The following is a 16,836-nucleotide window of genomic DNA, read 5'->3' on the forward strand; positions in this document are numbered from 1 at the left end:
TTATCTTTTGTGGGAGGAGCTGGGGGGAATATTATGTTATACAGATACTGCTTAGAACACTGCAGCAAGTCTCAAGTGCAGCGACTTGTCCAATTATTTACTATGAGAAGTTTCCAGCATCATCTCACTACCAAGAACTTATGGTACACAGAATGTCTGTCTCATGCTACTTGTGAAAACATCTCCCAGAGGTGTATTTTTATTTTAGACATTCTGAAAACCCACATGCACACTGACACAGTAGAACATTCAATAACTTTAAAACAGATATAGGAAAATGTGCAAATTAGTACTGTTTCTGCAGTTTTAAAGTAGCATAAACCTGTTCTCATCTGCTTAAGCCACATGAAGAAATATCTGCTTACATCACACATGAAATGGTCTACTCTGAGTTTAAACAAACTGATTTTAAAATTTAAATTTTTAAAATTTAAATTTTCAATTTAAAGTAGTGGCATTGCATACAAACCTTTAGTTTCATAGCCCACAGAGGCTATTTCATCATCATTATCTATTTACAGTATGTTATGAACCAAACAAATACTCAGCTTGTTTTTAGAAAACCAAATACTGTTGCAGCAGCTGTATTTAAATAATTCTCATTTTGATCACATTTATTAATGACTGGAATTCCATTTATCAATTACACTACGACATGAATTTGGCCCCTTAATGATAAACTGCTCCACTGCTGTTCTGTATGATGGAGTGTCATGCCAGGAGCATCTGAGCTGTTACAGATCCACCTGTAATTCTGCTCACCTACACTGGCTCAACCACTTTGTGCAAAGCAGCCAAAGGCCAAAGCCTTCAATAAGCGCTGTAACAGAAAAAGCACAAATAAGACACTGAATTATTACTCGCAATAAAAACTCAACAGAATAAGATATCCCAAAGTTTCAAAATAAAGATCTTTATTTCAAAATAGTGTTTGAGAATAGCACATCCAGTTAATATAAAATACGAAAAGCAAGTTACCATTTTTTCAAATGGGGCAGTTTTCAGAGCTATATACTGAAACACTGTACAGGTTCACAAGAACTGTTACAAAACACACAGTTAAGTTCTGATGGTTTAATTTTACTTAAACTATATTTTCACATTTGTCTCCTTCTAATTCTGCTTATTTTTATTACACAAGGTGCTTATAAGATTGCCTATGGAGTGAAAATTATAAAACAGAATTTAATAATATAAATACAGAAAGAAAGTCCTTAAACTATGCACTAGTATTCTCTGCTACGAAGATACATTTTACAAAAGTGCTAATATCTCTATGACAAATAGTAGCAGATTACATTTAAATCACAAACAAATCTCACGTTTTATTTTTTAAATTGTCTGTAATACTTTGATAGTTCTAATCACTACAAGGGTAAACAAACACAGCATTTTCAGTTCTTAGTATTTCACAAAGGAAGTGGGAAAAAAGTAATGTATCTGTATATGTGTGTATGTGTACAGATGTGTAGGAGTGTTTGTACACATGCATGTACGCATAAATAGAGCTCTCGTATTTAGAATTTGTATTTTAACAGGAAATAAATTCTTAATGGTAAATACATTTCTTAGGATCTCATAATTTCAGTGAAGGAAAAAAATATCTGAGTTCCTGTAAGTAGAAACAAGGCTTATGTAAACTGTGTGAATTTTTACATAGAAAAATGACTCCCTGGATTGACATTTACATTTTCATACTATCTTAACCTGTGGTAAAAGTAATTTTTACTAACATCCAGTATTCACTGAAAGCTTCAAATGCAAATGTGCAGTTTTCCAAACACGAAGCAGGAACTGCTCAGGCAGAGACATCCCAGCAGGACAGGAGACAGGAAGTCCTTTTTCCCACCTCCAGAAGCACAAACAGACAAGAAACAGCCATAACTCACCCCTCTGTGATGAGGACACAAGGAAGGACAGCTAGTGTTGCTACCTAGCCCCAGAGAACATGTTCCCATCACCACTGTGTCAACCACAGGCCTCCGATGGGTGAAGCACTGTCTACACTTTTTCCAAGGTGCATCAAGTCCCAGTGCTCACCGTGATGCCCCCAGTTTCCCCAGAGGCATTATGCCTTACAAAGGCAAAATGCCTCCAGGCACTGCCACTCAACCAATGCACCTCTTCCCCCTTCCCAATGTGGTTCAGACTTTTAGGAGTCATAATTGAGCCCCATGGGCCTGATTCTGAGCTCAGGGAATTTATCAATTTAACTATATGATTGCTTATTAGCCTGCCTATTACCATAATACCTTTGTGCTCCCTAACTGGAGCTACACCAATGGAAAATTCTGACATTAATGGAAATGTACTTAGTTAATGCAACACTGATCTGAATCTGGCCCAATATATAGGAGGAAATAAAACAAAACCAAAAAATATGAGTCAAGAAACAGATAAGACACCTTTGAGTAAAACTGCATTGCACCAGAATATGCCACAATACTGCAGATGTTAAGGCACCTCCCAGCTTCCTGTTATAGTTGAGGATTTGGCTATTTTACCTTCAGTGATAACTCGCAGTAGTAAGCACTACTAGTCAGTGTTCACAGGGAGAAGCTTGGGTTAATATTAGACAATTTGTTGACTTAGCTTCACATTCCTGCAACATTTAGTTTGTCACATTTACATAAACTGAATTCACTACAGTGGAAAGAGACATTAATGGTCAATTCACTTAACAGAAGTAAGGTATTGGCTACTGATGACCTTTTAACAAGTTTACTACATACAATAATCTACAAATGGGAAATCTGGAGTGTAGATAGGAAAGTTACACTATGTGAAATCAAGATGTACAGGTGGTTTGTGCAGAAAAGTTAATAGTTTACAGATGTAGAGGGGAGAAAGTAGCAAATGGGAAAGAAAATGGGTACCTTTATTCCCTAAATCTGGGAATCTCGTAAACCTCTTTATGTATTGGACCAAATTCATTTCACAGTTTCAATGACAAAAACAGATATTAACTAGAAGCCCTTAACGGTGCAATAGATAAAAAATTGCCAACCAAATCCCAACTTATCAAACATTTCAGATCATGTTATTCTTTTTGAAAAGGATACATGTTTCTGAAGTATAAATTTTCTACACAGCTTATTTTTAAGTAACACTTAAAACATGTATAAGAATACTGTATTTGTTTTTTGCATATGACAACAGAATTCCTTGATTGATTCAGTATTAATTTAGTCTTTACACCGTGTTTCAATGGTGCTATCCTCTATGGACATTTCCTACACAGTGAATAAATATTAAATAATGCAACACTATCTGTGAAACAACAAAAACTGACAGGATCATTTATGTTTTGACTCTTGAGTAAACTTTTGATAATTTCCTTTTTATAGCCAAATTTTAAAGATTTATTAGTCTATTAGTTTGTTAGTGTAAGGATATATTTAATGTCTACAGAAATTGCCAAAGTCTCTTTCTAAAAAGAAGCATTTCAAGTAATATTAGTACTTAAGTAAAACATAATTTCTCTTTTCTGTCTTGACTGACAGCAACAAATCCTGGTATTCCAATAGATGGCAAAACCTACATTTACTTTAGTTTGCTAAATCTTCAGGTATTAGCAACAATGGAAAATATGAAGAATCTCACTCAAACCAATGAAATATTCAAAACAAAAGAAACACTGTCAATGTGATGTCGGTAGCAAAATCAACAGTAGATTACTGGTGCTAAGAATTTAACTTAGATTAAAATTATGGGTTGTTTTCAACCCCTAAGGAGACTGAAAAAAGAACTTAAGAATTCCTGTAAAGGAATGTTATGTATGGAGCCACTTGAGCATTTAAATATTAAAGTAGGTAAAGACAAGTACTTAAGGCTTTGCCCTGTAGTCTCTTCTCTGACCAAAACCAGTCACGAAATTCAAATGGCAACTTTGCCCTCATGTATCACCTGCAGCAGCAGGCCTATAGTTCAGTTTCAATAAAATCTTCCCTTTGCAAAGCCAAAAGAAAGCTGGAATGTAGCTTGAGATTCACATACAAAACTATACAATTTGTGTTAGAATATAGACTTGAGGATTGCTTAAAAAATATATTTATGTATCGGGAATGAGCAGTGCAATACCAGTTGGTTGTGTGAAAATCTTACCTTGTCTCTCTTCAAATGTATTTAAAAGAAAAGCTGTCTCCAGTTTTTAAGAGAAAAAACTAGGAAAAGAAAGTATTTCAGGATGGGAAGCAGATCCCACAGCATTCCATGCAGATCTCCAAGCAATCTGAAGATTCACAACATGCGTCCATGATGCCACAGTCCATATCACACGGGCAGTTACAGTCATCCCCCATCTCATCCCCACAGCAACAGCAGCAGGACTCCGATGTGCAGATGCCACAGGATGCTTGTCCCAGAACAATGTTACAGAGGGTGAGAAATTCACAGAACAAGCAAGCCAGGATACAGTGAACACAGCAATCTTCACGTGTCCAGTAGAACATCACATATTAAAGAGAAAAGGAAAAACAAAAAAAACCATTAATATGTCATTTTAAATGCACAATGTCAGATAAGTAGTTGAAAGATAATGATTCAGAGTAGACATGAGTATAATAAAGAACATGTTCCCTATCTTCAAGGTCACTTAAGCAGCCTTACATCTCCAATTCACTACCAGTTTTGGTGGAAGTTTCCTTTTCCTACACAAGTCTCTTGTCAATCCTTTTAATGTTTTACTTTGTTTCAAGAGAGTTCATAACAATAACTGAATATCAAAATGCATCTCCCACAAGTATTAGTAAGTTACCTGAGATAATTGCAGAAATATTCCACAAACTGTCAGCAAAAAATCTCCTACCCAACAAACAAATTTATAGAACAGCTTCAAACAATTCATACATCAATTAGACATGACCAACACAAACCCAGCTGCAGAACCTTGTTATTTTGCCTTGTCAAATGGCATGTTGTTCACATGGGCCTACCTCTTGAGCCTGTCAAAGTCCCTACGGATGGCACCCCTACCCTCTGCTGTGTTGACAGCACCACACAGCTTGGTGTGATTCACAAACTTGCAGAGGGCACACTCAATCCTCACTGTTCATGTCACCAACAAAGATGTTAAGCAGTGCTGGTCCCAACACTGTTCCTTGAGGCACATCACTCATCACTGGTGTCCACCTGAATAATGAGCTGTTGCCTACAACACTTCAAGTGAGACCATTCAAGCAACAGTAAGCATAAAATATCCTCCCATAAGACACGTACCATCAACGAAGATTGTAAGAGGCTTTGAACAATTATCTTTACACTAGCATGCACAAGTACAGAAATGCAATTCAAAGTTCAACATCATTTAGAAGATCTTTCCCAAGAATGAAATGAACTACCTTAGCTCTTAGCCTACGCTACCACCGCAATGCTGCAGATGAATTTCTCTTTATTACTACAGTCTTATATGAACTAAGCTGGGGAATGCCTGTACTGCAGTGTTGTCACAGTCACGATATACATAATGAACACAATCAAAAGAAATGAAAAGTAAGAAGAACCTGCCACAAAACTCATGTTACTGTGCAGGAAGTAAAACTGGGAGGAAAACACAGGAAAGACTGATCTATTTTTAAAGAAAGTTGTTGCCTGTACTGAAAAGCTGCTTTTTCTAAGTATATGCTGTCACTAAATAAATGACCTTCACAGAAAACCCAGAAGATACGTGAAAAAAAGCTGGGGAGTATCAGTTCACTGAAGAGGACCAAAGCCATACCAATAGCAATTAATTAGCTGGTTGTCATGGAGATGGTGTTAAATTTGTTCAGGTACAATCTCCTTTCAGATTTTCTTTTAATGTGAAGGAGAAAGATAAATAAGCCAAGAGTTGTATCTAAGAAGCCTTCATATTTGAGGAACTGAGATATCTTCTGTTTTGCGTGTTTAAAACACAGCTGCAAGAAGCTAATATAACAAATTTTCAACTGCAAATATACTTTTAAATAAAATTCCTCAATAAAACTTTCTGAGTATCAGCACTGAAAATAGGATGCTCAAACAGATAATGTCATCATGTCTGCTTCACATAGGGCTATATAGAATTGTAGGGTGAGAAATGAAGTTTTACATAAATTCTAACACAGGTATTTGTTACTGGACAAGAGAAACAATCCATAAGTTAAAACAAAAGCACATGGTGGATCTAAAATATATTTTTCCTGAAATACAAAAAATCTTCACACTAAGTCAGTACTGACAAGGAGAGGCCATGCTGATTTAAATGACGATAACTCCAAGACAGCAACAGACACAAATGTCTTTAGTGCCACGATGCCACAATCTCTGTAAGTCATTTTTTCTTTACTGACTGAAACACTGTAAGAGTATTTTCTTACTTTTTTATTTCCCAGTGCCAGGACTGTAAAACTCATCTTTACCTAACTATTTTACTTGAAGTGCATAAGCATTTATTAACATGAAGATACCTTTTGTTCATCTCCTCAGTCTTCATTTGTACAGTGAAAATAAAATTTGATCCACATTTCAATGTCAAAATTGAAATAATCATGCTTTTATATTCTTCATATATTGGCTTTTAATAGCTAACTATGTTAGCTATTACTAAGCACATGACAAAGCATGCTCTTACCTCACCCTAACTAACCAGCTAAATTCAGAATCGAAACTCTATACATCTGCAATACCTTTCTTTCTGGGTAGATGATCAGAAGACTTTCTTCCATGCATTAAAACTACATCTTAGCTTCTCATCTACTGATATAATACTAGCAAGATGAAAAGATATCAGGCTGGTTTTTGCAGCAGCAGTAATATGAGACCTTAAGGTTTCCTAACATATTACATAAAACTCACATACAGTACCCTCTTCTGCAGTACTCCAAACTGTCAGCTCCTAAGAACTCACATGGTTTAAAATGCTTTCTTTGGTTGCTGTAGTGGTGTGCCACAGCAAAAGAGACATGGCCATGAAGAAGATACTATAACACACTCACTCCCAAAGAGATAATGACAGTGATATCAGTACCACCTTGGAGACAACTAAAATACACTTCAATGCTTGCACAAGCTGGTAGTTCTTCCCTGGTTCCATGACCAACTATTTTAACACATTAAGACTGTACTTAACTTCCATTCTTTGACCTTACTACATAAAATCCTAACAGTTTCTGCAGATGAGTGAGAAGTGGAACACTTCATTCAACCTGGAATTAAACTTCATTTATTATAGCTGGGAAATAAAACGTAAAAAAGTAAATTTGATGCTCTTAAAGACTAGTAACACATTTTCCAGAAACTCTGAACATATTTTAGTCTTTTCTGTTCAAGAAATGATAAAGCAGTATCAGTCATGATGCAATATCTACGTTACTTTGAAAGGTTAACTTTTTTATTTTTTATTTTTAGGAACCAGACTTGTTTCCATTCTTCTTTTTCCATTAGGTATAGTCATGCAAATAAGAATCAGGGGTGCCCTTTTATCAAGGACCAGACTCCATGTGCCCTGCTGTTGATGATATAGCACAGCTGCTGAACAGCTAACTTACAAGTTTTTTGAAATTTAAGTTTTCACCTAAATACTTTCAAAGAGAGAGAACTTAGCCTATTTCTCATTATATAAATCCATTAATTAAGATAAGACTTTCCTCATGACTTACAAACTAAACTGTAACAATCTCAAATTTCCTTTGCTTTTCAATTCTTCTATCACACTTTTCTCTAATTAACACTGAAGTACTGCACTACAGATGAATGCTACACAAAAATATGGATGTGGGGTGTTAAACAGTACACAGATGTATATTTTGCACATTAAAACATAAAAAGGATACGTCTGCCCTTGCTCTTTTATCAAATGCATTTATGATTTCATCACAACACTATCACATTTGTTGACTAACACTCAAGCTCCAAAGGCTCTGCTGAATGGCATAAATTATGTTAGGCTTGGTCTCTCAGCTGAGAGAGTATCTCTCACTAGACCAATCCACAGTAAAGAGAAAAAAGCAGATCCACTTTCAGATATGCAAGTTCATTCAGAGTTATCCTTTCATTTTGAATTGGATGAAAATAAGACCCAATTTAAAAGAGTCATTCCATGAGGCATTTTTATACACAGATGTAAGTAAAGCTGTTTCCTTAGTTCTTTGGCACATCTCCAAAAGTGACAGATTTGTTAGGGAACTTTAAACAATGCCAAGGCAAACAGAATCTCAACAAACTCAGTCAAGCTTAGATCACAGATGCAATTCCAGCTACTTTGTGCTGGAGCGCAAGAGCGTTTATGTTACAAATAATACTTTAATCGGGATGCACATATCTCAGATATGCTACATTAGCATATTAAAATCTGACCTTAAGCCAGCAGTGTGCCCTTGTGGCCAAGAAGACCAATGGTATCTTGGGGTGCATTACAAAAAATGTGGACAGCAGGTCAAGGGAGGTGATCCTCCCCCTTTACTCTGCCCTGGTGAGACCACATCTGGAACACTGTTCAAGTCTGGGCTCACCAGGTCAAAAAAGACAGGAACTTTTACAGGGAGTCAACTGAAGGACCATAAAGATGCTGAGGGGCCTGGAGCACCTCCTTATGAGAAGAAAGGCTGAGAGATCTGGGGCTGTTCATCCTCCAAAAGAGAAGGCTGAGGGGAGATCTGACCAATGTTTATAAATATCTGAAGGGTGGCAGTCAGGCTTTTTTCAGTTGTACCCAGTGACAAACTGGAACACAAGAAGTTCTATGTGAACGTGAGGAAAAACTTATTTTCTGTGAGGATGACAGAGCACTGGAACACGCTGCCCAGAGCGGCTGTGGAATTTACTTCTCTGTAAATATTCAAAACCCACCTGGACACTTTCCTGTGCAACACACTGCAGGGAACCTGCTTTAGCAAAGTGTGGGTCTGGATGATCTCCTATGATCATAGAATAGTTTGGATTGGAAGGGACCCTACGATCATCTAGTTCCAACCCCATTATAGGCAGGGACACCTCTCTCTAGACCAGGCTGCTCAAAACCCCATCCAGCCTGGCTTTGAACGCATTCAGGGCACTAATGGCAACCTGTTCCAGTTTCTCACCACCCTCACAGTAAAGAATTTCTTCCTAATATCTAGCCTAAATCTTTCAGTTTAAAGCCATTTCCCCTCATTTTGTTACTACCTGCCCTTACAAGAAGGCTCTCCCCAGCTTTCCTGTACGCCTCCTTCAGGTACTGGAAGGCTGCTATAAGGTTATAAGGTCCCCCCAGAACCTTCTTTCCTCCAGTCTGAACAGCCCCAACTCCATCAGCCTGACCCCACATGGGAGGTGCTCCAGCCCTCTGATCATCTTTGTGATCTCCCACTGGACACATTCAAATAGCTCTATGTCCTTCTTAAGTCAGGGGCCCTAGAACTGAATGCAGTGCTCCAGGTGGGGTTTCATGAGAGCAGAGTAGAAGGGCAGAATCACCTCCCTCAACCTGCTGGTCACAATTCTCTTGATGCAAACAATGCAATTATTCTATGATTCTGTGAGTCTGTGAAAAATATTTATCCACTGATACTCAAAGCTCGTAGACCCCAACATTGTATCTTACTCCACTGACAAAGTCACGCTCTGTTAGGGAAAAGAAAATATTAACAGTAAAACAACTTTAATTTTTGTAAGTACGTGTCTTCAAACATTTGTGCAAGTATGTACATTATTTATTTCTAAGATATTTGTGTACACGTTGCTCTAATTTACTTTAAATACTGAAACATACATTTTTTTTTATTTCAACTTCCTTTTTATCCTCTCATCTTCATTTTTATTAAATGGTGCAGTTCCAGTTAAGAAACAGATTTTAAGAGATTTAAGAGATGTGCATAAACTGTATAAGATCTGCAGAAGTTAAACTGAAAAAAGTACAGAGAGACGCAGAGGCAGGCTGATCTGTGCTGCTTTTGTAACGTCTGACACTAACCTCTCACAAACTGACCCAATACACTTTCATTCCAAGCAGGCAGGTCACACGCGATAAAAGGTTCTCCCCCTCTGCAATGGTAAATAAGCTCACTTACAGAATGGTGACCTTGGTCAGCTTTTTACTAACTATATCCACCGAGTTCAGACAACTCAAAACAAATCTCCAGGCACTCCGCTGTCTCACAGCGAGAATCAAAAAAGCGCAAAACCACAATCAAAGAGGACCTCAGTGGGGGATCGCGCCAAGCCCCTGCAGCGCCCTGAACAGAAGCCCCAGCAGGCACGGAGGGCTTCCTGCTGCCAGCACAGGCTGGGATAACCCACACACAGGGATAGCCCACTGCGAGGGATAACAGCCCTGACCAGAGCGGCACAGCACTCACCTACCAACAGGAGTGAGCCATGGAGAAGCACCCCCAGCCCAGATTTGCAGGGGGTATGTGATAGCCACACTGGGATGTCAGCTTAGAGTGGCTGCGTGTGTGCACGAGCAACACTGTGGGCATAATGTATGCAGATTCTGTGCGGCTTCTGCTACCCATCCCCTTTTAGAAAATTCACTACACCCGGTAAAACTGTGACATGAAAATAAGAAATCTAGAGAGAACAAACCAACGTATCATGTGGAATATAGCTATCCCTGGATAACAGAGCCACATTTATATGGGGGACAAGAAAGTTACACATTATGATAGGTGATATTTCAGCATTTTAAAATATAAAATGATCATCTCTCTTGATCAAGGAAATTAAAATACTGCTTGAATGGTTAAATTACATTTACAACACACATGGAAACTTTCATCAAAGCCTATATTTTAAACTCTTAATATAGCCATAACCTCAGAAGAAAAATGATCCAGCTGGTAAACATACTATGAAACATGCAAATTTCCAATACCTAAGGCTTCCTTTGAATCTGCAACTTTCATTCCCATTGCTCATCATGGCAAATACTGAGACTAGTCAGAGGCCAGCTGGACTGTGACCTTATAAAACAGATGCTGTGGAAAGACCTTTCTTCATCACAGGCCCCGTGTTCCACTTGCTCATTTAACACAATGTGTAAATCACCTGCCAAGATTTCTATGCAAACAAAATATAACCACACTTAAAATACATCACTTTTCAAAATGCCCTGTTAAAAATTATGTTTTGATCATATGATGTTATTTGCACACTGACTGACAACTGCCTTCTGCTACAACGTTGTCTAACAAAAATACTGTTAGAAATAATGAAGTACTCAGGCAGAGCTCCAGATTAAATCAAGTTCCAAAAGATAATATTAGAACTTTTGGCACAAGTAAAGAGGTTAGAAAGATATTTAATTAAGTAGCTGCCTAAATGCTGGTGGTATGGATTTCAGAAGTGTATATAAGAAAAAGAGAAATGAAAAGAGAGAAAGGGAAAGAGACGAAGGAAAATAAAGAGGAAAGGAGGGACTTTAATTGCTAGTAGATATTTCTGCAATATTAGGATATCTGTGATACCAATCTAGAGACAGAACAGTATTTCTAAAAAAAACCCAAAAAACTACTGCATTTGAGAGACAAAAAATCCTCTTCAAAATCATACGCCCAAAAGGAAAGGGAAGTTGACTGAAAACTATGCCAGTTTATACAAAGTTATACAAACCAAAACAAGATCCACTACTTCAAATAGAGGTCTGTTATCCTGCTAAGAGAACTACTCACTATGTTCTTTGTATATGCACATACTGGTTCTTAAGACTGCCGCTATAAGACTGTTTGTTGGATTTGTTTTGTTTTCAGTTAAGACATCAGTATCACATTGGATATTCTAATTAATGTAGACAGCAACACAAGTCAAATAAGGCCCATCACATCCAAATCTAAAGCAGATGATGAAGTTGATACTAAATTGAAGAAAAAACTGTTACATTCAAATGCATCCTGAAGTGTTGAATTTTCAACTTCTAATTTAAAAAACAAAACAACACATGTTGGGTGAGATTGCTGCATCTCTAATGCAGGATACACAGGATATACAATCCAGAAGACTTTTCTTTATTCGTCTGACTCCAGCAACCAGGCTCATCTCACTTCCTATAACCTATCTTTATTTAAAAAAAAAACCAGAACTTGGAAAGAAGATGCCTTTTCCTGCATTCCTGGTTTAGATGGCCTGGGAAGAAAGAAAGCAAAATCTACTGCATATAGAGCAATCAAGTTCACAATCTGCTCATCCTAGTTTAACAAGCTGCCTTTCCAGATGAGCGTAGTAACTGTGTATGACCTCAACCCTGACTATGGAGTGTCACCCTAAACTCAGATTCTGACAAGCTGTTACAATTGTGATAACTGCCCTAAGAAATGCAGTGACTTGTGGACTTGTGTGGTCACAGCAACCTGACCACAAGCAAGAGATCAATTTCAAAACCAGTATTCCCTCTGTCCATCATTTACTTTTTTTATCAATAATTGCTTTCTCAAAAAATAAAAATAAAAATGAAAAAAAAACATATCGTGAAGCTTCATATGTTTCTTGTAGAAAAGCTTGTTTTTTATTTAACAAAATAACTTGTGTCTAACTCATTTTATTGCTCCTTTCCATCACAGTAAGTTCTTCTTCCACCCCTCCCACATGCTTCTTCTGTTTCCTTCTGCAACCCTAAGTATGTCATTATTATTTACCTTTCATCATTCTGATACATGTGTATGTACTCAGTTATTAATGCTCTCTTCATTTCCTAGATTTATCGTACAGCTGCCTCACTGCTGTCTCCTTTAGACTTCTTTCCCTCTTTAAGTTGCTTTGGGCAGAAAAGAGTTTCTTCTCCCCTTTTCTACAGATAAACACAGGCTTCTAAATACAGCAGCTAGACTTTTTTTAAACTCCTTTTCAATTTTTTTTTCAGTTTTCCAAGGTTTCTCTGTGCTATGCATAATAGCCGCAAGAGTGACAATGCACTCTGCCAGTGGTCTGCAGAACACAGCATTGGAAGAACTGCAACACCTCCAACACAGATCATTTTAAATATTATTAATACTTCTTTGAATTAAAAACAAACAAACAAACAACTTTCATTCCCAACATGCAGCGAAATCTATCCAGTCCCTTCAAAAAATTGCTAGAACTGAAAGTGTTCAGAAATGTTTTGGGTTTTTTTAAGAAACTCCTTCTGTTTCATAATTCCTTCGTTGTGGGGTTTTGGGTTTTTTTTTTTTTTGGTAGTATAAGTCATCCTAACCCTATATAAATATAACCCTATATAACTACAACCCTATTTCTTCAGGGATGATATGGACTAATAATAGATGCAGAGGAAGAGCTCAGCTATTGAGTACTCTTACATCCTCCTAAGGCCTGTGTGTGAAGGTATTTCTAAACAGCATATCCTGGTATGATGACTTGTCTCCATAGATGATGTCCTCATTTAAAAAGACAGAATTAAGCTTCTGTACCATTGCAAGTTGTCTTTCACATTTTAAGCACTTCCAATACAACTCACTAGATGCAATGTTCACTACAAGTGAAACTTGCAGATGGAACAATTAATAAGTTGTTAACTATGATAGGGGGATTTTGTGGGGAGTAGCACTCCATATTGAATTTTAATCTGGCCACTTTTATTTACTTAACAAAACCAGTTATCTTCCTGATTGGCAATAGTGCAGAGGACTCAAGATATCCTCTGGGCTGGGTAGGTGAAGTAAAAACACGTGGAATGTGTTTCAAAGAAAAAATGGGTAGAGTGAAGTGAAGCAAAGCAGAGCACAGAGGAGCAAGTGACGTGAAGCAAAGAGAATAAATGTAAATTAAATCTATACATTCCAAAGTCAAACAAGGAATCGCATTTTTTAATTAAAGTGAATTAGAACATACACGTTTACTTGTATTTCTTTCTACCAAAATTGTCTGGATACACTGGTAAGTTGATACGGCTAAGTTAATTTCTGATGACATTATTAACATAATTTATTTCTGCATAAGATTGCATACCAGATCACACAAAGGCTATAATGCTATACTGTACAGATGTGCCTAAGCACATACACCTTCAAGTAAATGCAAATCCAGCAGCTCTTCAACACTTCACTTGGCTTGTGAAGTTAGTATGGCACAAGTTAAAGAAAAGTCAAGCTGATAAGAAAAATACAGAAGCTTTCAAATTGTTTCCTAACCTTTGAATTTTTCTGTAAATCTTTTCAGTAGTTTCTACAGATCCATGTCACTGATCAGAAAGCAGAGCTGCTCGCAAAAATAACGCTACCCACAAAGATTCAGAATGAATAAGTTGTAGAAGTTGTTTCAATTAACTGACCATCCTGAAAGAGTGTCTTTGCAATCCCCACCTTTAGAACCTGTTAATGCACTCTTCCAGTACTGTATGGTTATATGCACTCATCTAGCATACGTATTACTGTTTCGAATGCAATAAAGTTCTTTTGAACAAATAACCTAATTATATCTACTTTTTGTACATACAGATTATAGTATAGATTTCCACAAGTATTCATAAGGAGTTAACACTTCTTAAATTCATAAGCATTTTTTTTAATATTATGGATAAATTATTTTTCTTAACATTATGATTTGTGTTGTCGGAACCTAGCATTATTTTTCAAATGTCAAGTGACCATTGGCAGAGTCACTGATCGAGACTATTACTCAGAGCTTACTTAACAGTTCCTCCACACAGACTCACAGGGTAAATTACCGAAAAACTGAAGAAACTGTCAGAAGGCTTGCATATGTGCACTGTGTAGACACAAATTTAAAACACATCTGCACAGAACTGAAAAGCAAAATACAATTTTTTTTTCCCCAACAACTATTCCCCTTTTTGCCATATCTGTGTACTCTGGATACACGTTAACCACTGCACAATACAACTAATGTTTCACTTGTGTTGATGAACAGAAAACTTAGAGCAACAGACATTTGCAAGGTGCATCAAGCTACTCAGAACGCATGTCTACCTTACAACAAAGAAAATTAAAACATTGCAAGATTATATGTATACTTCTGAATATAATCAATCAGATATTACATAAGCCAAGAAACTGAATGTTATAGTAAGGATTACTCTGCATTTCCATATATTCTGTACAATGCATGAAGGAACAATATACACAAAAAATATCATGCTGGAGGGTGAACCAGTTTTCACAGAATGGAAAGAGACAACAGGAATATATTAAGTTATGATTTGGGAAAGAAATTTTAAAGGACTGGAAACCCAACTGAAAAATAACATTAAGTTCTTGAAGATATATATGAAAATAGGCTACAGCAAGAAGGACCAGCCCATGGCACAGTACAAGTGAAGCTCTACTTGATATTATTACATAGATTCACTCAGTAGGTTTGATTGAAGTAGTGGAAGCCAAGAGAAGTCACTCCACTGAAATCAGTGGGATTCACTCAGGCCAGTACATACAGTCCTTCTGATCCCTTTTGCTTTCATCCCGGCTATGAATCCTCCCCATTTCACTGAACAGTACAGTCTCCCATTTCTCTGAAAATCTGTGTCTCTACTCATCTCTCACTTTTTTTTTTTTTTAAACTAGTAACATCTATGCATCCTGCCTGCACTCTGAAAGCCTGTATCAAACAAATAAAATGTATATAGCTTCTGCACCCTTGTTGTAATGGGCAGAAGCAAAGCCCTCTGAGTATATCAGTGCTAATGGGACAGCAATGGATTGAGGAAAGGCTCAGGAACACTGGAACCATTAGAGTAATTGCAAGCAGTGAAAACACACCCAGAGCTAAAATGTAAAGCAGAATTATTTACTTTTGCTTATTTAAGCTGTGTACTGGGAGTATGAAGCTTCTTCATGCAAATTATTTACAACATAAAGCACATTCATTGTCAACTACAGGTGTTAATTTTATATGATGTTCAAACCTCACAGGTAGTCAGAATATCTACTAACACAACATTCTCAAAAGCAAATTCTACTCTTCTGGAGCCTGCCATTAATGCAAGTAAGTATTTACTGTGTTTTCAACTACTGCTTTAACTTTTCCCTGATACAATTGTGATGATGTTGACAGGAGTTTCTGTCAGTTCATGATACTAACTACAAAGAAGACAACATCACCAGACTATGTTGGCATAATATTTGAAAGCAACAAATCTCCCATTGCTTCAATTTCCTTCAAATACTTAATAGTTTCCTTTGGGGAAGTAACTTGCTTTTTATCATAATGATTTCTATTTGCTTCTGGAGCATGAGTCATGCTCTTCAATTATTTTCAGTTGATTGTGTAATTATTAGTGAGAATAGGGTTTGGCTAGTCTTCATTCCATTTGTTTTTTTAATAAGAATTTCTGCTTACCTTCAGGTGAAGGCTTTTGAGAAAACGCAGAGCTTATTTTACTCTTCTTGCTGCCATTGCTGTTGACAGACAAGGTGGACTGAATTTTCCTGTGCATTTTTTCTGAAACAGGAGATGAAAGTTTTCTGTTGTCTGCAGATGCATGCTTGACCCCGTTGTGCATTCCACTTCCATTACTCAAGCCTGCGTGGCCATTTTGCACTTTGCCACTTTCTTCCTCACCCCTTTCCAGTGCTGAAGTATTTGGCTGAGGCAAACGTTGAGGTTGTGCTTAAAATGAAAGAGAAAGAAAGTGTTAATTAAAACTGTAAATTGAACACTGAATACTTTAGGCAAGACTGGGCAAAAATTAACATCCCCAGACAAAACAAGAAACATTAATTATAATTAAACATTTATGAAGTGCCTCATTCATGTCTAGATGAGGTCTAGCTCAGCACTGCACTTATATTTGGTTCTCTGTGAATCGGGCAGAGAGAACAAGGCAAGCGACGGGAAGAAGGAAAAAGCCCAGAGTGGGATTAAAAAAAGAATGAAAACTGAGTTAAAGGGAGCCCAAAGAAGAATTAGGGAAACAGAAATTAAAAGAAAAAAAAAAAAGTATGGAAGAGAAGG

The 16,836-nt window shown here is 37.1% G+C and overlaps 1 protein-coding gene across 1 annotated transcript in view; it reads right to left on the bottom strand.

Moving 5' to 3' along the window:
- Window positions 1-897: 897 nt before the first annotated feature.
- Window positions 898-16,836, bottom strand: part of MDFIC (MyoD family inhibitor domain containing) — a 49,158-nt gene continuing 33,219 nt past the window's right edge. The window contains exons 4-5 of the mRNA XM_042816250.1: window positions 16,222-16,491; window positions 898-4,429 (exon numbers count right to left, since the gene is read on the bottom strand). Of these exons, the coding sequence (XP_042672184.1) occupies window positions 4,182-4,429; window positions 16,222-16,491 (518 nt within the window). The 3' untranslated portion in view covers window positions 898-4,181. The remainder of the gene's footprint in view (window positions 4,430-16,221; window positions 16,492-16,836) is intronic.

The sequence above is a fragment of the Centrocercus urophasianus genome, unplaced genomic scaffold, assembly GCF_019232065.1.
Source record: "Centrocercus urophasianus isolate 14NV4802_14NV808 unplaced genomic scaffold, USGS_Curo_1.0 seq_15, whole genome shotgun sequence".
NCBI classification, from domain to species: Eukaryota; Metazoa; Chordata; class Aves; order Galliformes; family Phasianidae; genus Centrocercus; species Centrocercus urophasianus.